Source organism: Amphiprion ocellaris, chromosome 21 (genome assembly GCF_022539595.1).
Source record: "Amphiprion ocellaris isolate individual 3 ecotype Okinawa chromosome 21, ASM2253959v1, whole genome shotgun sequence".
In the NCBI taxonomy this organism is placed as follows: domain Eukaryota; kingdom Metazoa; phylum Chordata; class Actinopteri; family Pomacentridae; genus Amphiprion; species Amphiprion ocellaris.
Window position 1 is genome coordinate 1,014,469 of NC_072786.1, and position 25,090 is coordinate 1,039,558.

Here is a 25,090-nt window from a genome sequence, read left to right on the forward strand (position 1 = left end):
AAATTTAAGTTTTATTACCGTAAATATCCTGGATTCTGTCGAGGGTTTACCTGTTTGAACACCTGAATCTAAAAACACTCTGACGAAGCAGGAGATCTGGATCTAGGACTCCTGGTTCTGGTTCTGGTCCTGCTGGTCCTCCTCAGAACCTTCTAGAACCTGGACTGGTAGAACCACAACCAGCTGACAGACCTATGGAAGTGATAAAATGTTTCCACGCTGAACAGAGACATGGAGACGTGTTGGAGGTTTAATAGGACAATGTTTTATTCTATTTACTCGGACACTGCACTTCTCTTTTTTAAATATTATCCTCAATAATTCAGATTTTTATCAACAGAAAATGAGCTGTAACAAATCAAAAGTAATAATCCTCTTGGGTTGTTCCCCCTCTGCATGCATGCTTTAGAAAAATATCATGTGGAATGTTGAACTCAACATACATCACGACCAATCCTCATGGAAACCGTTGGAAAAATAAGAACTCATTTTACTACACCAAAGAACAATTACAGCACGTGTGCACTAGAACAGTTAGAACAAGAAGAAGAAGAATCCTTTCTTTTATGACCAAAAATCAACATCATCATTCTCAAAAATATGTTTCTATTTGTTGTTTTTTTTACCCCTCAGGTCTCTAAATATAAAGCAGAGGCTCCTTTAGAAAAATTAAAAACAGGTCAGTTGCATATTATCGCCAAGCAGTGGAGGGAAACCAAGGGGCGGCTAGCAGGGTTAGCATCTTCTCTCCCAACTTTTATCAAAACAAAGAAACTGGGCTGCTTTTTAAAAATAAAACCCGAGAGCTGATTAAGTTTGTTCAGAAAAAAAGCTAAATTCCAACAGAGATTATACGATCCGCTGTGCTCTTTGCTTCACTTTGTTAAAATCCAAACGTGGAAACGTCCACGAGAAATCCTCGTCCTGAAAGTTCCTCCAGAAGAAGAAGAAGAAGAAGAAGAAGAAGAAGGAAACGTTGAGTTTTAAGAAAGTTGACATCGTCTCTGTATCAAAATGGATCCAAACCAGTCCGTTAAATATCCACCGGACTGGACGACGTTCCGGTGTAAGACTAGTCCTGACAGTGAATAATAAGGTGTCGTCTATGTATTTAAAACCACACACAAATACAGAATCAAGAAAAACTGTTTTCAATGTGGTTTGGATGAAATAACATACAGAATACTATCTTGTGGAGTTAATGCCCCGCTTTTGGGATATTTTGTCATCGTATAAAGTTTTTTTCTCCATAAATTTATGAAATCTGAGGAAACCGATATTTCCTTCGGGTTTTCTACATTATTTGCTAGCTTTGCATAGTCAGACCATTCTCTAGCATCAATAAAATGCTGTGTAGAATGGTCTGCTGCACCTTAATCTAGTTTGTAATCCATTTAAGCCCCATATTCACGATCTCTTAAATGGAAATTTTGTCATCATATAAAGTTTTTCCTCCATAATTCTATGAAATCCTTTTGGGTTTTCTATCAAAATACTGTGTAGAATGGTCTGCTGCACCTTGATCATGTTTATAATCCATTTAAACCCATCACAGTCATCGTGGGCGGAGCTAACAACAGGATGCAGCAATGGCGTTGACTGGGGAATTATTTTGGTGGAACAATTGGACGCAGTTCTCTAAAAAACTAGCATTACGCTTCATTGCATGATCCAAACTTTTGGCAGAACTTGCATTTTTCAGTGTAGTAGGTTGCCGTTTGCATGTATTTAAAATCACACACAGAAATACAGAGTCAAGAAATACAGTTTTCAACGTGGTTTGGATGAAATAACAATGTACAGAATGTTATTTTGTGGACAGCAGAAGGAGTTAATGCCCCGCTTTTGGAATATTTTGGAGTCGTCTAAAGTTTTTCTCCATAATTCCATTAAATCTGAGGAAAAAGTTGATATTTCCATTGAATTTTCTACATTACTTGCTAGTTTTGCGTAGTCAAACCATTCTCTAGCCATAACCCCGGTGTCGTCCTGTGGGTCAAAATTGACCTGTTTTGAAGTTTGACAATGTGGAAAAAATATATATTTTCAGAGTGAAACTTCTGATGTCCACATTTTCAACATTTTTGGGAAATCTTTGAACATTTTTTGGTGGAAAAAAAGAAATGTTAAAAACGTTTAAGAACATTCACATAAAAATCAACCAAAATCCAGCGAGTTTCTCTGGATTTTGGTTGATTTTTATGTGAATGTTCTTAAAGAAAATATTAGAAGTTTTACTGATATATATGGAATCACTTTAGATATTTTTAGGATTTTTTGGGAAGATTTTTATAAATTTTTTGAAAATATTTACAAGAATTTTCTTGCCAAAATTTTAAAATAAAACTTTTAAGGGAAACTTTTAAGGAATTATTGGAATTTTCTTCCTGAAGGTTTTGCAAATTTTCAGAAATTTGGAGAATCGTTTTTGCTGAATTTTTGGATTTTTTCAGACAAGGAAACAATAATTTTTGGTGCCTGTAAATGAAGACAACGGGAGGGTTAACAAAATTCTGTGTAGAATGGTCTGCTGCACCTTAATCTACTTTGTAATCCTTGAAAGCAATTATTCTGGTGGAACAATTGGACACAGTTCTCTAAAAAAGAAGCATTACGCTTCATTGCATGATCCAAACCTTTGGCAAAACTTCCATTGTTCGGTGTAGTAGGTTGCCGTTTGCATGTATTTAAAATCACACACAGAAATACAGTTTTCAATGTGGTTTGGATGAAATAACAACTTACAGAATATTATTTTGTGGACAGCAGACGGAGCTAATGTCCCACTTGTGGGATATTCACGATTTTGTAAGTGGAAATTTTGTCATCGTATAAAGTTTTTCCTCCATAATTTTATGAAATCTGAGGAAAACGTTGATATTCCCTTTGGGTTTTCTACATTATTTGTTAGTTTTGCAGTCAGACCATTCTCTAGCGTCAACAAAATGCTGTTTAGAATAGTCTGCTGCACCTTAATTGTGTTTGTAATCCATTTAGACCAATCACAATCATCGTGGGCGGAGCTAACAACAGGATGCAGTAGTGGTGTTGATTTGGGAATTATTTTGGTGGAACAACTGGATGCAGTTCTCTAAAAAACTAGCATTACTGCTTTACTGCACGATCCAAACCTTTGGCCAAACTTGAGTTTTTCAGTGTAGCAGGTTGCCGTTTGCATGTTGTTGTTGTTTCCAATAGTAAACGGGATTCTGAGAATGTTTTATACCTAAAGTCTACATCTGTTGGGTTAGAACACACCACACGATACCGTCCTCACAACAATGTTCTCATGGTTTCATTTTTGTGCTCATAAGTTCACAAGTTCCATTTGAAGGAATAAGTTTATGCACCTGAAAAGCTAAAAGAAAACTTTTATCTGGTATCTTAACATTATCTGTCGCATTTGAGATTAGTTTTTAGCTCAGTTTTTGGTCTCCACCAACTTCTGAGGGAAATTTCTCTCTTTAGCTTGTAAATATCCACTAGCCGTGTTTCCATCATGAACTTTTATACGTATTTTTAAAGTATCACATTAGATTAAGTCAAAAAAAACAACAAAAGTTTTTAAAAAATGCTAATTTAAGACAACATTTAGGTCCTATAACTGATCAGCTGTTCCTATTTACTGAACAGCGTGAAATATGGCTGATAGCAACCAACCTGTTGCCTGAATTGTGTGTACTTAAACTGAAGATAATCTTTAAATCGATCCTGTTAAAGTTCTTATTTCGCATCAGCTGCTAAGCTAATGTTAGCTCAAATTAGCATAAGCTGACGGTACATAATGCTGCTCTGTTCTGAATGTCCAAACACTGTGGTGCACAAACTAATAAAGTATAACTCAGTGTTTCCATCTCTTGTTGAGTTTCTTGTCGGTCTGTTAGCATCAGGCTAGTTGCTAGCTAGCCTGATTGTGCGTAAACTTAAAATACAGCTTTAAATAATGACACAGCTTGTTGATTATTCTGCACATAGAGGAGATTTTTTTTCAAAGATATTAAATAATTAAAGTATAACTGAGAGAGCCTTACTGTTTGATTGTTTCTGTTGTCTGAGCTTCCTGTTAGCTTCAGGCTAGATGCTAGCTAGTCAGAGCCAGCCAGAATATTTAGTGAATTGATTTGAATTATATTAATAATAGCTCGACTTGAGGTGGTAATGACACACTGTTATTATTCAGACAACGCAAGATAAACTGCTTTCATTTCACTTTAGCTGCTGCGCTAATGTTAGCCCAGGTTAGCTAACATAATAAACTATCCGACTGACAGGAAAATCTGCTGCTGTATAAGATATTGTAGGGAACATAAAGGAAATTATTAAAAATATAATCTAAGGAATTAAATGTTTTACTCTGTCAGATTTTCCTGAGACAGAGAGCTATCTGTTAGCTTCAGGCTAAAAGCAAGCTAGCCTGACTTTGTGTAGTTAGAATCACACTGACTGAAATCCACACGTTATACTGATTAATCTGAGGAAATGTCTTTTGACAAATGAGCACTTAGCGAAGCTAACTATATCAGCTAAACCGATCCTGCTGAAGCATCCTTCTCACTTTATCTAAAGTTAGCTAACATTAAAACGCTCTGACGTTACCAACTACAGCTAAAAGATACGGTGGTGAAGACACTGAATAATTTTAATTAAATGACTTCAAATTAAACTTTTAGTTTAGTTTGACAGTACATATTTATTATACATTATACTTTAAATGATTAAAGGTGTAAACAGGGATTTTACCTGTTTACTCTCTGCTAGCTTTCGTGTCTGACTTCTGTTAGCCTAATGCTACAAGCTAGCTGTGTAAAGTTAAAACAACCTCCTTTAACCTGCACACAGGTGGAATTAATAAAGGTGCTATTTTTAAAGAAACAAGCATTAAGCTAGGCTAATTATATCAGATTAATTGATCCTACTGAAGCTACTATCTCACTTTAGCTGCTGCGCTAATGTTAGCTAAGTTTAGCTAACGTTAGCAACGTTTTGCTAATGTATATTCTCTGACAGGACGAGGTGCTGCTCAGAGACATGTTGGTGAAGATATTAAATTATTTTAATGTAATTATTAAACTTTTAAATTGTCTACATTTTTAAAATGTTAAATGGTTAAATTACTAAAGTATAGTTGAGGGACTCTGTTAGCTTCTCCTGGCTAATATATCAATCTGGAAAACAACATATGCAGGCAGCAACACCAGATTGTTTACTCAGCGACTGACTTTTCCCATTTTTTAGCAGTAAAAACACACTCCTCGCTAACTTTCACACCTGGGTCTTGGGGTATTTTATGTTTTCTGCCTAATTTTAGAACTTGAAGCTGTGGTTCCAGATGTCAGGGTCCTGAAACATCCATAAAATAGTCTAAAACAACATCTGTTCGACAGACTGTTGGAGGTTCAAAGTACAGTAAGAAACAAATCAACATCAGGCAACATGTGCATTAAATAAATCTGCAAGCAGGACGAGACGAACAGCAGCTCCGGTGCAACAACGAAGATTCATTTTGAACAACGTTTGTCACGATTCCAGTGTGTTTCTGTACAGCGGAGAGAAAGCTGTCAGCTCAGGTAAAAAACTATATTTACAGAGTCGGGACCAGAACCAGAAGCGCTCGGATCGACTCCAACCAGACGATCATGCAGAAACACACGGGTCCATGCACTCAAACACACAGATACTGAGCATGCTCAATGGGTTCCTCGTCTCCAGCCGCAAACACAAATCTTGTGCTCTGAAATTGATTAAATACAGTAAAGCTCATCCAGAAGCATCAGATCACAGTCCTGGAAAACCACATCGCACCTCAACAAGACTCTCTTACTGCAGCTGAAACAATAAAAATATATAAAATACCATCATCTGCATATAAACAAGTAAAAAAATAAGCACACACACAAACAAAATGAAACTTAACAAAATAAAAAATAAAAATATAATACGAAAAGTAATCCGGAATTTTCTTTAAAGGCCTTCAGCTGCCGTCAAGCATAAAAAATGATCTCTTTATTATTAAAATGAACGGATTAAACTTAAATCTGTAGCAAAGTCATTAGTTTGCAAGTGTTGACCATCGTCTGCAAACATGTTTAACTTTCTATAACCCTCTGGTTGTAAAGATGCCAGTTGAGGGGGTTAGAAGCAGAGTGGTCTAACCCACCAAAAATCTGAGTTTTATATCATTTCTGTAACATTTTATGGTCTAGATTTTAATGGCAGAGTGGTCTACCCTTCAAATATAGTGTTGCAGTAGTGCTGAGAATGTTGGATTTCTTCTAAACTTAAAACTTCGAACCCATTTTTCTCACAAACTACAGAAAGTGGGTGAGACCACTCTGCCTCCAAACCCTTCAGTTTTATCTTTTGGCAACGTCCTGAACATTTCCAGTAAGATCATGTTTTCATTTGCAAATTAGATTTCTGGCAAACTTACAGCGACTTCTGCCAAGTAAGTGAGTTTTGTAGGATCTCAAGACTAATTTTCTTGGTGGATAAAGTAGCTGATGGACAGAAAGACAAAGACGTCGAGGACTTGTTCACGTTGTTATGGATATTTTGCAGATTGAATGTTTACGTTTGGGCGTCCAATCAACACAAATCACTTTTAGAAACTCCAGTTCGTATGAATACATGTGCAAAAATGGAGAGTTTGGGAAACTAACACCGTCAGACCATTCTACACAACAGTGACACTGTGTAGAATGGTCTGCTGCGCCTCGTTATTATACTTTATGGGTGTTTAAAGTCTGCAGAAACAATGAAATGACAGAATGTTCTGAGGTATTTAAGGGGGTAGAAACAGAGTGGTCTAACCCACAAAACGTCTGAGTTTTATATGATTTCTGTAATATGTTATGGGCTAGATTTTAGTGTCAGAGTGGTCTAACCCACAACCCAAATATAGCATCGCAGTGGAATGTTAGACCATTCTGGAAAACAGTAAACTTTGAACCCATTTTTCTCAAAAACTACAGAAAATGAGTCAGACCACTCTGCTTCCAAACCTTTCAGTTGATATATCATTAATAAAGTAAGTAAAGATGGAAATGCTTTATAAAACTACAGTCATGAAGACAGAATTTGTTTTTAAATTAGTGTAAAATCAAGAAAAATATCCATATTAGTGTCTCAAATATGAAATCAGTGGACATTTTAGCAAACCTGCAACAAAAAATGGAATTTAAAAACAACTTTGCTATAAGTTAGCCAGAAATCCACCATAAGTTCACCACCAATCTAATTTAAATGTGCAAACCGATGTTTCTGCTGCTATTTATATATTAATCTAATTGCTTATGATGTTATCTGCTATGAAAAACTAAACTAAAATTAAAAATATCTCCCACTGAACAGGGAGATCTTGACTTTGGTGTCTGCAGTTTTAATAAGACTGAATGTAAATATTGTTTTTACTCCAGCAAACATTTTCATTTCAGTAGTTGGTGCAGCTCTTGCATAGAATCTCACAAAACTCACTTCATTTATTCAGAAGACTGGAAACTTCCTGAAGGGATAAAAAAAAAACCAACAGCTGCTGCCTGGTTCCACCTCGATATGAAGACTTGATATGATTCGTCAATCAGGATCCACCTTCAACATGTTCTGGTTTTCCAGGACTGCGATACAAAGCGCGATGACTTATTATCTTCATTAGCACATTAGCTTAGCACAAAGACGACAAGCAGGTGGGAAAAGACGAGTTCAACCCAAAATCTAACGACTCCCAAACTCTCCTGACTGACTTCACATCTGGTTTGTTTCACACAAACAGAAATAGAAAGTTGTTTAAGGAGCCGCTGGAAGACTGTTAGCCTGAAGAAAAAGATAAAAAGTCGCTAAAGACTTTCCAACATTTCCGTCCTGTTTGGTGTTTTGTGAAATGATGCATCTTGAAGGTTTAAGCTCGATAAAGACAGAAATCCATTTAAACAATGGTTCCATACAGCTAGCCCCAGGTAATGTATTAGCCAAGGAGATACGACATCGGACCGACCTAGAGTTTCCTCCTGCTTCCGTCTTTGTGATAAACAAGTCTTAAGACGATCCTTTAAACCTGGACCCAGAGGAAGTAGAGCTCTCTTTGTGTTTCAGGACATCAGATTCAAAGGACTGAAAAAACAGCGACGAGTTAAAGTTTCATCCTTTCCTTCCTCCTTCAAGTAAAAATGCTTCCCAGAAGAAAACGCAGAAAATAATTCAATCCAGGTGAATCTAGAATGCACCAGAGGACCGACCCTCCACCAGAGTAATTTAAGCTAACCTCCATCGTGACGCCGCTACCAAACCGTCGTCTGCGATGCTGACCAGCCGGGCCGGTGGCGGGTCGGGAAGGGTTGGGAGCTTCTAGAGCGCTGACACTCGGACGATGTTGGCCTGGGAGTAGTCGGTGGAGCTGGCGGAGTCGTCGCCTTCGGGCGTGGTGCCGGGTGGCGTGGGCATGCTGATGACGGCGGCGGTGATGTAGGGCTGCTCGCAGTTCAGAGGAACCGTCTCCTCAAATTTGGCATTCAGGCTGGATCGGCTGGAACGACTGGAGACAAAGAGGAGAAAACAGTCGGTGGATTCTACGGGATTCACTCGGCTGGTTCTGTGAAACCGAGCATCCTGGTTCTGATCCGGATCGGACTCAGAACCGGGATGGTCAGGTTCATGAAGCACTGGAGATGAGTGGATTTGTGAAGTTAAGGAAATCTAAAACTCAGGAATGGAAAGAAACAGGGAAACTTTTGAGTGTTGTGTTGCAGTTTCAGTTGTTGTTATCGTTGTGTTTCCTGGTTGCTAACGGTAACTCCAGACCTACTGTAGGAACCAGATCCTGTGTTTACCACATTTCGACTGACTGTGTCTGGAAATCCAACTGTTTGCTGCAAAGTCATGTTTTATGTAGTTTTTTGAGTATCTCAAGATTGATTTTCTTGCTAAATAAAACGGTTAAAGCTGATAGACAGATGGATAAAGTGCCACATTAATACATTTTGCAAATCAAATATTTTCCGTTACGTTTGGGCGTCTCATCAACATAAATTTGGTTTTAAGTCACTTAAATTTGAGTTTACTTCATCTCAAGTGCAGATTCTTTTTTTAAAACCTTGTTTATGTTAATTTTTTTGTCAAAAATTAGTTAAAATTGCTCTGTTTTACTTAAAGTTGCTGAAAAATGAGTTAAAGTTGCTTTACATTAGTTAAAGTTGATCTATATTAGTAAAGTTGCTCAAAAATAAGTTAAAGTTGCTCTTAATGAATTAATGTTGCTCTATATTAGTTAAAATTGCTCTATATTAATAAAGTTGCCCTGTATTAGTTAAAGTTACTCTGTACAGTTAAAGTTGTTTTAAATGAGTTAAAGTTGTTTTAAATGAGTTAAAATTGCTCTAAATGAGTTAAAGTTGCTTTATATTTGTTTAAGCTGCTCTACATTAGCAAAGGTTGCTCTATATTAGCTAAAGTTGCTAATTTTAGCTGTAAATTTCCCCATCGTGTGATCAGTCAAAGTTTATCTTATCATCTCTAACCCTGATGCTGTAGAATAGTCTGACATGTTTGTATTTCATAAAACCAGTTACAGTCATTTTCTAACAGCAGTGTACCTGGACAATAGTGAAACTGTTTGGGTGGAACATCAGCAGATGTGTGGGTGCTCCCGTTATCCACACATCTGCCAACGTTCCATCCAAACCATTTCCCCAACGAGACTCTCTGGGACGAGTCTGGTTTCAGGTGTATTTATAATTTGCAGGATTAGCCTGTTAATTAGCGCCGTCGGATGAATTTCCTTCAGCTGCGACGGTGCTGATCCAGAACCGGAGAGGAGCTGCCCTCAGCTGTCAGTGTTTAGTTCCCAGACCTCCCACAGCCTCCCACAGCTGGACATATTCTGGATTCCTGCTCTCTGACTCTGCATGGGAACAAACCATCACATGACCTCAACTGCTACCACTTCATTTACACTCAGTGTGTGTCTGGCACAGGGAGTTCTAACAGTTTAAAGCTACCAAACCCAGTGAAAGGACATTTCCATTCTACTATTAGAACCGTAGAAGAAGATAGAATTCAGGAAATAGTTCAGCTGTGAGAGAAGATGACTGTAGATCTTTACCTCTGAATTACTGAACACCTCTTAGACCTTTGGTACGTCCTCTGAGACTTTTGGAACACCTAAAAATCATCACAGCTTCTTAACTACCTCCGCTGCCTGAACCTTTACAATGACCTCTGAAACCTCCTCAATGGAGCTCTTTGTTCTGAAGGAGTCAAAGATCTTCTTAAAGTCTCCAAGGACCTCCTCTATAGCATCAAAAACTGTTGAGATAGAACAGCTGAAAGTGGAAAATTAGTTTTTCTTAGACACTGTTTCCATCTCTTGAATCTGTAATACGTCTTTAGGGATTGCTGCTACAACCATTAAAGGATGATTAAAAACCCTCTAAAACATTCTGATGGTGGTTTTTCTCTTTAAGGAGTCATTGATCTTTTTAATGGTTTCTCCTCTAAAGAATCTAGTATCTCCTTCAGGACCTCTACAACCTTCAAAAGGATGATTGAAACCTCCTCAAGAAACTCTGCTACCTCCTTAACAATTCCTGGAACCTCTTTAAGGATCCCTTACATTAGAACCTTAAGGACTCCTCTAACCTACTCATTGACCTTCTCAAAGGAGCACTTCTTCTTCAAGGAGTCCTGGACTCACTTAAGACCTTCTCTATAACATCTAATACCGTATAGAAGTTACAACCAACGAAACTGAAAACTTCTCAATGGAACAGGAACATCTTCAAGATCTCTGAAACCTTTACAAATAGCAATAAAATGTCCCAAAAGAACCTTTTTAAGGATCCCTGCAACCTCATCAATGAATCGTTTCCCACAGCTTCTACTCTTCAAGAATTTCTGCAACCTTCTCAGAGAACTTTAAAACCACTTTAATGCCACCAAGACCTCTTCAAGACCTCAACAACCTCAATACCTGACTGAAATGAAGACACCGTCATATCCTCAGTGATCTTTGGTTTCTCTTTGAAGAATAAAACTAAACTTCCTCAAGGATCATCTAAACTAACTTGTTCCATTTTAGCATCTCCTTTACAACCTCCTCATGGATTCTTAAAACCTCTTTAAGAACTTTCAGTCTTCACAATGACTTGGAACCCCTCAAAGATCTTAAGGATCACTACAACTTCCTTCACAACTTCTGGAACCTTCGAGGCAGCTCTTCAACCCTGGATGTAAGAAGACTTTGGTCCTCAGCCTCTATGGATCTCCCTCCTGGCCGTCCTACCTGTTGGTGAGCGGTCGCTCCCTAATCTGGATGGTGCTCAGCTCTTGGATGCTGTCCTGGAGACCCACCGACATGTTGGAGTTGGGTACGTTGAAGGTCTTCCTCTTCCGGCGGGAGCAGCAGGAGGTGAAGCCGTGAGGCGATGAGGCCGAGGAGATGGATGAAGATCGAGACACCTGCTTCACCAGAGTCACCTCCCTGAGGTTCGTCTCGAACGTCTTCTCATCCAGAAACTCGTGGTTCTGGAGGGAACGGAGGTGGAACGTTATGGGAGAACTAAAGGTGGACGATCAGATTAGAATTTTATAGATGTTCTCTCTAAGCTTTTTGAAACTTTAATTGGCTGCTTTAAACATAGGAGGTTACTGGTAACTGGTAACCAGTATGTGCTGTGGTGTTTCTGTGCTATAACTGATAACTGGTAACTGGTAACCAGTATGTGCTGTAGTGTTTCTGTGCTATAACTGATAACTGGTAACTGGTAACCAGTATGTGCTGTAGTGTTTCTGTGCTATAACTGATAACTGGTAACTGGTAACCAGTATGTGCTGTAGTGTTTCTGTGCTATAACTGATAACTGGTAACTGGTAACCAGTATGTGCTGTAGTGTTTCCTCACCGTGGTTTTCTCCAGACAGTGCAGCAGGTGATGATGATGAACCTCAAAGTTGGGGTTGGTTTTACACACCAGCGCCTGTCCGGCTTCTTTGGACGCCTTCAGGACACAAACAGAAACCACATGACCACCGAGCATCACTGGAACCGCAGTACTGCGAAGGTTCTGACCCACCGCGACACCCGGACAGCAACATCTGGAACACAACACTTTACCCACAATCCCCTCCGGCTCAGAGTTAGTTCGATCACTGACTGGTTGAAACTAAAGCAGCCGACAGCAGCGGGGTTCTGATGGACATGTTTCTGTTGTTCTAGATCCAACAGAGCCGCCGTGAAGCTCCAGGTTCAGACTGAATGTGACCAGAGGAACTGACAAAGGAACCCGAATGATGGTCAGGAACCACTGAAGGAGCAGTCCAACATTTTAGAAGGAGAGTTAAACCTTCATTGAACTCCCTGAAGCTGATCATGGTTTACCTCGTACATGCAGTGGATGCTGTTCTACGTTTCTGTCCACTAGGAGGTCTTTGTTCTCTACAGTAGATCATCTATGCATTTATACAAACTGTTGTCTTTACAGTGAAGTTACGGAACAAATTTTTGGCTTGTGGAGATCACCACAAGCCAAAAATGTTGTTTTATGTTTGAAACCTCCTTCAGATGCTCTAAAACCTCCTCAATAATTAGGAAAAAACTCTGCCACTTCCTTAAGAATTTCTGGAACCTCTTTAAGGATCCCGAACATTAGAACCTCCTCCACAGCTTCTAGTACCACCTTAAGGACTTCTCCAACCTACTCAGTGACCTTCTCAAAGGAGCGCTTCTTCTTCATGGAGTCCTGGACTCACTTCGGAACTTCTCTGTAACATCTAATATCTTAAAGGAGTTAAAACAGACTAAAAGATGTCTGAAACCTCTGCAAGGTCATCTAGAACCTCCTGTAGGACCTTTCAAACCTTCTCAATACTCTCTGAAATCTTCAAGACCTCTAAAACCTTTACAAATAGCAATAAAATGTCTCAAAAGAACCTTTTTAAGGTTCCTTGCAACCTCATCAATGAATCTTTTTCCACAACATCTACTGTTTCAGAACTTCTGCCACCTTCTCAGAGAACTTTAAAAGCACTTCAGTGACCTCTGATGAATTTGTGGCTTGTGGAGATCACCAAATTAATGGTTGCAAGGAACTCTAGTGGACTCACAGACATGGAAAGACTAAAGACTTGACTAAAGTCCGTTCAGGTCTACAGGACTGCGGTTCTGCTACCTCTAGGGTTCTCAGGTTCTTCACTTTGTTTAGCGTGTACAGGAGGAACTTTTAAAATTTTCTTTGGTCAATTATCAGAAACCAGAAACACATCCAGGATACCACTGATTGTTTCTAGGACTCTAAACTGTTCACACTAGGATACATCCCATAATACTGATGCTCACAGCTGGTCAGAGGAAAAACTGTGCCCAACTCTGTTCAGAAATACTCAAAAATTTGCAGGTGTTGGACTGCCCCCCCCCCCGCATGCCAGCCAGTCGACATGCAGCCTCATTCGTCCATATGGCGATGATGTCGCGGTGATGTCACGAGCAGCGCAGGCCAATCGGTGGGTCGAGCTGATCGGGATGAGCCCAAACAAAACACAGGAAGAAGAAAAAGAAGAAGAGGGAGGAGGCGGAGCTTAGAGGGAGGAGGCGGAGCTACTGGCGTCCTGCTGCTCACACCTGAGGACAGGTTCATGCACAGTTAGTGGAGCCGACCAATGGGAGCCTTCAGAGCCAAGCTGAGGAAGATGTTCAGAGATGAAGTTAGAATCAGAGTTCAACAGTAACATTTCCTGTCGACCCAGAGCCACCGTAAACCCACAGAACCCCACTGTGGACTCATTTTAACCCACTGTGGAACATTTTAACCCACTGTGGATCATTTTAACCCACTGTGGATCATTTTAACCCACTGTGGATCGTTTTAACCCACTGTGGATCGTTTTAACCCACTGTGGATCATTTTAACCCACTGTGGAACATTTTAACCCACTGTGGATCATTTTAACCCACTGAAAACAAGAACATCTTCATCGAGAATGTGGTTGATGAGAACAAGAGTTCCACCTGGATCTAAAGGATGAGGAACAATCCTTTGCGGACAGAACATTCTAGTAGAGTTCTAATAAGATTTTAAAAGAATGTTTGAAGGATATTTATCATTTTTAACGATGTTCCAATGAGGTTAAAGGAACTTTGATCTGGAACATTTAAGGATGTTTGCTTGACTTTTTCCAGGAACTCATATTTTGTTCTATGATAACAAAGGAAGAACGTTCTCAAAGCAACAGTAGATGTTATCGAGGCTGCAGGTGTTTGAAATGTGATTTATTAACAAAGGTGGAACATTTTTCCAGTACTGTTCTGAGGATGTTTTGGGGAGGTTGTTGAGGGAACACATTGTAGGACCTATAAAACTTCCTCACAATGTTCCATGATAACAAAAAAAAGGTTCTCAAAAATGTTTTAGGGATGTTATCGAGAAATGAGATGACTAAATATTTTTTTACACAGAGCATTTCCTGCAATATGATGTATTAACTAACTAAGGTAGAACTTGCAATGTTCTGAAGATGTTGTTGAAGAACACAATAAAGGCTTTACAAAATGTTCCACAGCGAAACATTTTAGAGATTCTATCATGTTTTCCCTTAACAACATCATCGGAACATTGCAGGCAGAATGTTCTACGACAGTTAATACATCACATTATAGAAGAACGTTCTATCATCTGAGATCTCTATAGCGTTTTTTTTAATGTTCCATTGAGAACATCCTTCCTTTGTTATAATTGTAGAAACATAGGAGGACCTTCTATGAGGTGTTCCTCAACAAGAAGGCAACATGTTCCACCTTTGACATATCACATCATAGGAAAGTTCTAAAACGTTCTGTATAAAAGCCATCCTGCTATCTGAGACCTCAAGAACATCGGGAAAAAATTCATCCTTTGTTACCATTGAACATTTCGAGAATGTTTAATAAAAGAACATTTGATGATGTGTTCCATCAAGAACATTCTCAGAACATCTTTAAATATTGCTGGAAGAACGTTCCACCTCAGTTAATACATCCCATTATAGAAGAGCCCTACAGAGAACGTTCTATCATCTGAGATCTCCATAACATCATAGAAGCCTGTTTTGGAACATTCCATTGAGAACATCCTTTTTTAAAATATAATTGTAGAAACATAGAAAGATGTTCTATATGGTGTTCCCTCAACAAAAAGGCAAAATATTTCAGCTTTTTTGTATCACATTACAGGAAAATGTTCTGTACAAAAAACATCCTGCTATCTGAGGCCTCAAGAACATCAGGGAAACATTCGTCCTTGTTATCATAGAACACTGTGAGAATAGCATAATGTGTTCCATCAAGAACATTCTCAGAACATCCTTAAATATTGCAGGCAGAACGTTCCACTTCAGTTAATACATCTGTGAGAGAATTTGACAATTTTGAGGTTTAGTAGTTTCCAATTAGACAAATGTACAGTTTAAGTAAGAGTTAATTAATTATAAATGGTTCACAGACACCCCACAACATTTCTTTGTATTGTCTTTGGTGCCATTGTTATTATTGTGAATGTTAATATTGTGGTGTTGTAATTTACTGAGTGCCCCTGAACGCCTCACAGAGTTTGTAGTGGAGCTAGACCGGAGACGCAGCAGATTCTCTGCAGCGGAGGCACGGGCCAGAAGGAGAGGCTAATTTTGATCATTGTTGGCCAAATAAAGACTTTGATGCAATTCACCCCGTTTTGCTCTCTGTGCCTCGGAGCAGCTGCAACATCTTGGCGAGCTAGCCAGGAGATCGGGTAAAAAGTGACTTTTAATGAGCGAGAGAAAAAGTTTTTCAGTTAGCCTGTTAGCAACGTTAGCGGCTAACGGTAGCTCTCGCGCCGGAGGATACCCCTTCTCCTACAACAAACCTGGAACCGGACTATCAAATAAAACAACTTGTGAGTACAAAAATGGATTTGGAAGAACTGAGGGACCAAGTTACTACTGCCCTGTGCCGCCAGAACAAGGATCGGCTTGTGGAGGTCAGTTTTCTGTTGAAATGTAATACTGATGAAGAGACAGAAGAATCACTGAAGAAAGCTAACCGTCGTGAGCTAATGAAAGTGATTGAGCACAAACTGGATGAAGTGGAGGAAAGTTATAAGCCTGAAGACACTGTCCAGTATGTGAGGGATCTTTTATCAGCTTTGGGTTCAACGGTGACAGGACCAAAAGGCGATGCTAGTGAGGGGCGCGACTTTTCCCGCTCTTCAGAAAAATGTGAGGAGCTGCAGCAGGAGATCAGAGCGCTAGAGGAGAAGCTCAAAATGGCGGGCGCAGCGGTCCCGACCCAAAGCTCTCAGCTTGGGAGCGTCCCTGAAGTGAGTATTCGTAGAGAGTTTCGCATCAGTGGGCAAATAGGTGAAGGCGGGCAGCGTGATAAACTGTCTTACACTAACCTGCTCCACCAAACGGAAAGCGGACTCCGCAAAGGCCACAGTGAGTCAGAAGTGATTGAGGCAGTGATTAGAGCCATCAGTCCTGGACTCAAACTCAGAGACATGCTTGAACTAAAAACTGATTTGACTCTAACCCAGCTAAGGACAATATTGAAAGGACATTACAGAGAAGATGATACATCAGACTTGTATCAAAAGCTGATCAACATTTCTCAGGATCACAAAGAGTCCCCACAAGATTTTCTCTTCAGGGCTATTGAGCTTAAAGATAGGCTGCTGTATGCTTCAAAGGGAAAAGAAACGGAGCACTACGGAGCAGACCTGATCAAGAGGAAATTTTTGAGGTCAGTTGGTACAGGACTTTTGAATGACAACATCAAGTTTCAGCTGAAACCACTTCTCGACACACCGGATGTGACTGATGAAGCTTTAATAGAGAGACTAAATGAAGCGGCCAATCTTGAGACAGAAAGGCTGAACAAGTTAAAGCGGAACAACAATAAAACTACAAAGATAAATGAACTGCAGACACCAGATGAGCCTCGCAGCAACCCACAAACCACCACAGCTTCAGCCCCAGCCAAAGAGAACACAAAGACTGCTCGGGCTCCCCCAGAAGTACATGCCCTTGTATCAGAACTTAAAGCTGAGGTGGCCGAAGTGAAGCAGATGGTTCTCGCTTCTCTGAATGCAAGCAAGTCCCAGCCACCAAAGAAGCTTCCAGAGGACGCCCGCGCCCGGAGGAGGAGAGGCTGCAGGACCTGCCAGAACAACGGTGAGGGAGACAGCTGCACCCACTGCTTCAAGTGTGGCCAGTCGGGTCACATCTCCAGAGGATGCCGTGCTTCACGTCTGCTGCAGGGAAACGACGGAGGGCCACTGCCACGGGACCAGCAGTGACCCAACCGCCTCATCAGGAGTCCCGCCACTGCTGCAACTGTCGACAGGAGGAGCAACGCGACGCCCCGCTCTACACATGTGCAGGATGCTCATCCGCCAGCTACTGTTCCAAAACATGTCAGACACATCACTGGCAGGAACACAAACACACATGTAAAGCAGTGAGGGTGGTTGAACAATATTTGGGTGAGACAAAAGAACAAAAGTGGTCCTCACACATAGGAAATGTTGACATGATGGTAAACAAGCAAGGGAAAAAACTTATCAAACTTATTGGTAGACGCAAAATGGTTAGGTGCACTTTTGATAAAGTACCAGTTACAGCACTGTGGGATACAGGTGCACAGGCTACTGTAATAAATGACAAATGGAGAGCTGAGCACTTACCGCACACAACTCTTAGGGGTATAGAAGAACTCTTAGGACCAGAACCTTTAAATGGGTTAGCTGCCAATCACACAGAGATACCTTTTATGGGGTGGGTCCCAGTAGAGTTTAGTCTCGTAGGTGCAGATGCTTCTTTCTCCAGCCTCCCAGTGCCTGTCCTAGTCTCTAGTGACCCAAATGTGGCTCAAGACCCTATCATAGGATTTAACGTGATAGAGGAAATCCTTAATGAGCAAATGAAACAAGGGGGTACTGAAAACGGTGACTGTGCTGCTAGCATTGTGAGTAATGCTTTTGACATTGATGCTGTTTCTGCTAAGACTTTTATCCAGTTGATGCACACCAACCAAACGGTAGACCTTGAGACTCATGTTAAAACAGGACGAGGTAAAGTTGCTCTGGGTCCAGGTGAAGTTGCCACTCTTCGCTGCCGCACCCGTGTTTCTGCAGAGGAGGACACTGCAATGCTGTTTTGCCCAAGTGAAACCCAAGGGTTACCCGAAGGACTTCATATCCAAGAGGTACTGTTTAAAGCAAAAAGGGGCAACTCTACCACAGTTCCTGTGTCAGTCACAAATACCACGGGCCATAGTATCACTTTAGGTCCACGTGTTATTTTGGGACATATTGAGGGGGTTAAAGCAATATATCCAGCCGCCCTCCAACCAGTTAAAACTGAACAAACTGAGAAAGTAACAACGGATGCAGACGTTAAAGTCTCATCACCTCCAAAAAGTGACTCTAACGAGGCATGGGATCCCCCTGTTGCCTTAGATCATTTAACTAGAGAACAACAAAGAGCAGTAAGAGAAATGTTAAAGGAGGAGTGTAAAGCTTTTTCTAAAGATGATAGTGATGTAGGCTGTATTCCCTCCCTCCAAATGCACATTACTCTTCAAGACCAGACACCAGTTCAAAAGACTTACATCAGTGTACCCAAACCTTTACACCAGGAAGTCAAAGCATATTTGCAGGACTTAATCAACAGAGGGTGGGTTACAAAATCAAAATCGCCTTATTCTTCTCCTATAGTGTGTGTTAGGAAGAAGTCAGGTGAACTCAGACTTTGTGTGGACTATCGTGAACTAAACCGTAAATCTGTGCCTGATAGACATCCTATTCCTAGGATACAAGACATGCTTGATAGCCTTACTGGTAGCTCTTGGTTTACAGTACTGGACCAGGGGAAGGCTTATCATCAGGGGTTTTTAGACGAAGAAAGCCAGCCTCTCACAGCATTCATTACACCCTGGGGTTTATACCAGTGGGTCAGGATCCCATTCGGACTAAGTTCCGCCCCAGCTGAGTTTCAAAGAAGCATGGAGGAGTGTCTGTGGGGTTTACGTGATGACATTTGCTTACCTTACCTTGATGACAATTTGGTCCACAGTAAGTCATTTCAGGACCATATTGAACATGTCAGGGCCGTGTTGCAAAGGTATCAAAAACATGGTGTAAAATTGACTGCTAAAAAGTGTGAACTGTTCAAGCCTAATGTGAGATTTTTAGGCAGGATTGTATCAAAAGAGGGTCACAGTATGGATCCAGCAGAGGTCGCTCCTGTACTGGCACTGAAAGAGAAACAGCCTAGCACAGTGGGTGAAGTGAGGCAAATACTGGGCTTCCTATCATACTACAGGTCTTACATACAAGATTTTTCACGTATAGCCAAGCCCTTGTATGAACTTCTTGCTGGTCCATCTGTTCAAGACTCACAGGATGCAAAGACATTGAAAAAGACTAAAAAAGGGAAAAACAAGCAGAACCGAGGACAGCTACCCTCGTCTGCCCCTGTCAAATGGACTGAGACTCATCAACAAGTTTTGTCGTACCTGGTTGATAAACTGTCTAATCCGCCTGTCCTAGGTTATCCAGATCTGAACCAACCTTTTGTGTTACATACTGACGCTTCTCAGGCAGGATTAGGAGCTGTACTTTATCAGCGTAGCAATGGTAAGCTAAGAGTGATAGCTTATGGGTCTAGAACCTTAACACCACCTGAGAAAAACTACCATATGCATGCAGGAAAATTGGAGTTCTTAGCACTTAAGTGGTCTATTTGTGAGCGGTTCAGGGATTATTTGTTTCATGCACCATCTTTTGTGGTTTATACAGATAATAATCCACTCACTTATGTCTTAACTACTGCAAAGCTAAATGCATCAGGTCAACGTTGGGTGGCAGAGTTAGCAGATTTTAACTTTTCTATAAAGTACAGGCCAGGGAAAACAAATGCAGACGCAGATGGGTTATCCAGGATGCCCATGGACTTTGAGGACTATATGAGACACTGTACACATTCAGTCAGTCAGGATGCTGTAACAGCTACACAGCAGAGCATCCTGGTGCAGCAAACGGAGCAGACGCCAATGTTTAGTGTGGTTTCATTTGATGCTCTTCAGCAACAGGCAGGAGCAGAGAGACTTTTGGACACTATTCAGCCTTTACCCAGAGAGGAGATCTGTGCAGCTCAGCAACAAGACCCTGTAATAGGTAAAATGTACAGTTATGTGAAACAAAACAGAAAACCTGCTGCACATGAGATTCAAAACGAGAGCTCAGAGTTCAAGGCACTTGCCAGGGAGTGGAGTAAACTGTGTATCAGGGAGGATGGGACTTTGTTCAGAAAAACGCAACACAAAGAGCAACTGGTTCTTCCTGCTGTGTACCACCCCCTTGTCTTAAATGAACTACACAAGCAGATGGGTCATTTGGGCTCAGAAAGGACAATAAACTTAACTCGAGACCGTTTCTATTGGCCGAAAATGCAAAGGGACATTGAGCACTTTGTCATGAATGTTTGTGAGTGTTTGAAAAAAAGAAAACCAAACAGACAAGCACGTGCCCCCATGCAGAGCATTGAAACTACTCATCCATTTCAGATTGTGTCGATTGACTTTCTGCATCTTGAACAATGCAAAGGCGGTTGCGAGTATATTCTTGTAGTCATGGACCACTATACTCGCTTTGCTCAAGCATATGCTACAACTAACAAAGCAGCGAAGACTGTAGCAGAAAGACTGTTTAATGACTTCTGCCTTAGGTTTGGCTTCCCGGAGAAACTGCATCACGACTTGGGGAGAGAGTTTGAAAACAAACTGTTGCATCATTTGAAAGACCTGTCAGGTATTAAAGGGTCACACACAACTCCTTATCACCCGCAAGGAAACGGGCAAACAGAACGGTTTAACAGGACTCTTCTCTCTATGCTAAGGACACTAACAGAAGAACAGAAAACAGACTGGAAAAGCCACCTTCCCAAAGTCATACATGCATATAACTGTACTGTTAATGAGTCTACGGGCTACTCTCCATTCTTCTTGCTGTTTGGTAGGCTACCACGGCTTCCTGTGGATCTTCTGTTTGGTATTGAACAGCAGGACAGCCCAGGCCCTTATCAGGACTATGTTGACAAATGGAGGCAAAGGATGACAGAAGCCTACAACATCGCCACCCGAAATGCAGGCAAATCGTCACAGCGAGGCAAAACACAGTACGACAAGAAAGTGTATGGGCCACCATTGAAAATCGGCAGTCGTGTCCTGGTGAGAAATGTGACTGAGAAGGGAGGTCCTGGCAAAATCCGCTCCTACTGGGAAGACAACATTTATGTCATCAAAAACCAGAAGGGTGAGGACAGTCCCGTGTTCGAGTTGGTGCCAGAAAACGGCCAAGGCAGGACAAGAGTTATGCACAGGAACATGTTATTGCCTTGTGATTTTCTCCCAGTCTCAGCAGACACAAACAAGACTGGAGATAAAACAAAAACAAAGAAAAGACTTTTAAACAAAAATGACAAAACCCGGATGAGACAAGCGCAGCAGGTGGAAAGTGAGGAGGAGTCAGATGAAGATTTATCAGATGCTGTTTTTACATGGACTGTTCCTGAGCCTCACGAGACACCTGCACTGGACCCCACTGCGACAGAGTTCATTCCACTGCTGGACAGGGATGAGCTTCTACAAAATGAGACTTTTCAAATCGCTGATGATGATCAGGAGGACCCCATCCCAGCTCAACTGCCAGAAGAGGACGCTGAGGAGACTGAGGATGCGAGAGATGTGGACAGTGGTTCAGATTCTGAATCTTTGGAAGAAACACAGCAGATGAGTACTTATCCAAAGCGAGACAGAAAGAAACCACAAACTCTGACTTATAATACTTTGGGTCAACCAAGTTTTACTGAGCGAGCCGTTGCAACTAAAGGTTTAAGTGTTCATGGTTACTGGCGACCTTGGTAAACAAAAAGACTGTTGACATGTTAAGACTGAAGTATTCATGTTATAAGACTGTTGAAACTCTTCACACTTTATCCTCCAGGTATATGAGTTAAAAAAAAAAAAAAAAAAAAAAATGTACTCATGGATTGATGGCCGATTTATGGTTTAAGACTGTGGTACTTGGGTAATTGTTTTTCTTGGTGAATGAAATGGGAAAAAGATGCAATACCCTTATGTAAAGTAATGGTCAAATGGTTTGGTTATGTTTACACATGTATTGGACTTGTAATAACATCTGAGCAAGCGTCAGGGGGTATACACAGCTGCAGTGCACGGTAGTCTGAGTTACTCATAACGGGTAGTGACCTAAAATACTGTCCATTCCATACTATTTGGTTCATTATAATAGAAACTTGAGCAGGTACATTTAAGTGTCGGGACGACATCTCTTAAGTGGGGGAGAGTGTGAGAGAATTTGACAATTTTGAGGTTTAGTAGTTTCCAATTAGACAAATGTACAGTTTAAGTAAGAGTTAATTAATTATAAATGGTTCACAGACACCCCACAACATTTTTTTGTATTGTCTTTGGTGCCATTGTTATTATTGTGAATGTTAATATTGTGGTGTTGTAATTTACTGAGTGCCCCTGAACGCCTCACAGAGTTTGTAGTGGAGCTAGACCGGAGACGCAGCAGATTCTCTGCAGCGGAGGCACGGGCCAGAAGGAGAGGCTAATTTTGATCATTGTTGGCCAAATAAAGACTTTGATGCAATTCACCCCGTTTTGCTCTCTGTGCCTCGGAGCAGCTGCAACACATCACATTATAGAAGAGTCTTACAGAGAACGTTCTATCATCTGAGATCTCCATAACATCATAGAAGCCTTTTTTGGAATGTTCCATTGAGAACATCCTTCCTTTTTATAACTGAAGAAACAAAGAAAGACCTTCTATCATGAGTTCCCTCAAGAACATTCTCAGAGCATCTTTAAATATTGCAGGCAGAACATTCCACCTTGGTTAATTATCACATCTAAGACACTCATCTGAGGCCTCGATAACATCTGGAAACCGTTTCTGAATGTTGGTTTGAGAACGTTCCTCTTTTGTTAGCATAGAACATCATCTGTGTTGAAAGGAACATTTAATTTGAAAGAGCCGTCAGTCATGGGTTTCAGAATAATAAATATCTGAAACTCCCCCTCAGCTAGAACCGAAGAAACCTCTTGGATGAAGGGGAAATGTCACCTAGAACTCTAAAGAGAACTCCAGCTGTTGGTTCTGAAGCTCTGAGCGGAACCGAGGGGTCCACGGAACCGTGTTACTGTAGAACCCGACAGCAGACAGACAGATGTGATGGAACATGAGGAGGTTTCAGCCAGTCCTCGGCATGCAGCAGCGAGTTCGGCCTCAGCTCAGCGAGGAGAACGAACACATGGAGAACCCAAAGGAACATCAGCGTTTCCACGGTTACCTCCTGGTCTGGGCCAATCAGCAGCCGGCTGCGTTTGTACTGCAAATAAGCGTTAGCTCCTCCGCTCTTCACCGCGCGAATTCTAGCGAGCCGGGTTTTCTGTTGGAACAACAGATTCTGTTTACAGACCCGAGGCAGAACACAAACAGAACGGGTCTCACTGATCCCAACAGAACCATCTCCACATGAAGGAGCTCAACGTTCCACGGCTGGTTTGTTCAGGAATAAACTCATGAGTTAGAGAGGAAACCTGAAAAACAGATCTGTGAGGTTCTGTCCAAACAAGATTAGATGTTCTGCAAACAGGAAACTGGTTTGAGCTCAATTATTTTTGTGAACAAGAAGATGAAGCAGCAAACAAGAGAACAAGTCTCATAAACAGCAGAACGTACTAGAACGAGATCATGTCTGGAACCGCAGGAAATAACTGGTACAATCTGAAAACTAACGGTGCTAAATGGAACCAACAGTGGTTCTTCACAGTGATGCTGCAATTTAACTAAATGATCTTTTCCAAAGAACTCTAGAACGTATAGATTCATTAACTGTTAACTCACTGGCTCTTTCAAGAACCCCCAAAGGTGCCTGAAAGAACTTTAGCAAGAACTGCTTTTCAAGTGATCATTTATTCAAACTGATCTTTAAAGAATCAGTTTCCTGAGGAGAACTTTAAAGAACCCCCAAAGGTGCAAGAAAAGGTTTCTTTACCCAAAACAGGACCTTTAAAGAACACTTTCTTGAGATAGTTCTTTAAAGAATGGCAAGATTCATTCTGGCCTTAAAGAACCATCAAAAAGGAATACTTTAGCCACTGTAGATGGTGCCCTAAAGAACTTTACTAAAAATATGGTCTTTAAGGAACCATTCATTGAAATACATCTGTAGAGAACCAGTTTCTCAAAGAGTTCTTTAAAGAACCGCTAAAGGTGCAAGAAACAGCAAGGAATGGTTTATTTAGGCTCCACAAACTGTGCTCCAAAGAACGTTAGAAAACATAAGTTCTTTGAAGAACCATTTCTTGAAATGCTTCTTTAAAGAACGCCCAGATTTCCTTAAAGAACCATCAAGAAAGGATTCCCTCCAGCAGTGTAAATGGTGCTCCAAAGAACATAAGCATAAATAGGATCTACAAGGAATGATTTAGGTGTAGTGGTTAGCACTGTCGCCTTGCAGCGAGAAGATCCCTGGTTCACGTCCCGGCTTTCCCGGGATCTTTCTGCATGGAGTTTGCATGTTCTCCCTGTGCATGCGTGGGTTTTCTCCGGGTACTCCGGCTTCCTCCCACAGTCCAAAAATATGCTGAGGTTAATTGATTATTCTAAATTGCCCGTAGGTGTGAATGTGAGAGTGATTGTTTGTCTCTGTATGTAGCCCTGCGACAGACTGGTGACCTGTCTAGGGTGTCCCCTGCCTTCACCTGAGTCAGCTGGGATAGACTCCAGCCCCCCCCACGATCCTAGTGAGGATTAAGCGGTGTATAGATAATGGATGGAGGAATGATTTACTATTTACTCAAATGGATCTGTAAAGAACCCCTGAAGGTGCAAGAAACAGCAAGGAACGGTTTATTTAGGCACCATAAACTGTGCTCCAAAGAAAATAGGTTCCTCAAAGAACTCTCTTAAAAAAACGTTGCTTTAGCCACCATAAATAGGGTTCCCAAGAACTTTAGCAAAAAGAGGTTCTTTAAAGAAACATTTCTTCAAACGGAAACAAAT

At 41.0% G+C, this 25,090-nt stretch overlaps 1 protein-coding gene across 4 annotated transcripts in view; it reads right to left on the reverse strand.

Moving 5' to 3' along the window:
- Positions 1–5,478: 5,478 nt before the first annotated feature.
- LOC111562829 (potassium voltage-gated channel subfamily D member 2-like) overlaps positions 5,479–25,090 on the reverse strand; it is a 92,613-nt gene continuing 73,001 nt past the window's right edge. For 2 of the 4 annotated variants that reach the window (XM_035944141.2, XM_023261571.3), the window contains 3 exons: positions 11,891–11,986; positions 11,273–11,514; positions 5,479–8,527 (listed from right to left, as the gene is read on the reverse strand). In XM_035944141.2, coding sequence (XP_035800034.1) covers positions 8,341–8,527; positions 11,273–11,514; positions 11,891–11,986 — 525 coding nt within the window. In that variant the 3' untranslated portion in view covers positions 5,479–8,340. Of the gene's footprint in view, positions 8,528–11,272; positions 11,515–11,890; positions 11,987–23,372; positions 23,472–25,090 lie in introns of all 4 variants that reach the window. The other 2 variants (XM_023261573.3, XM_035944142.2) reach the window with 2 other exon arrangements.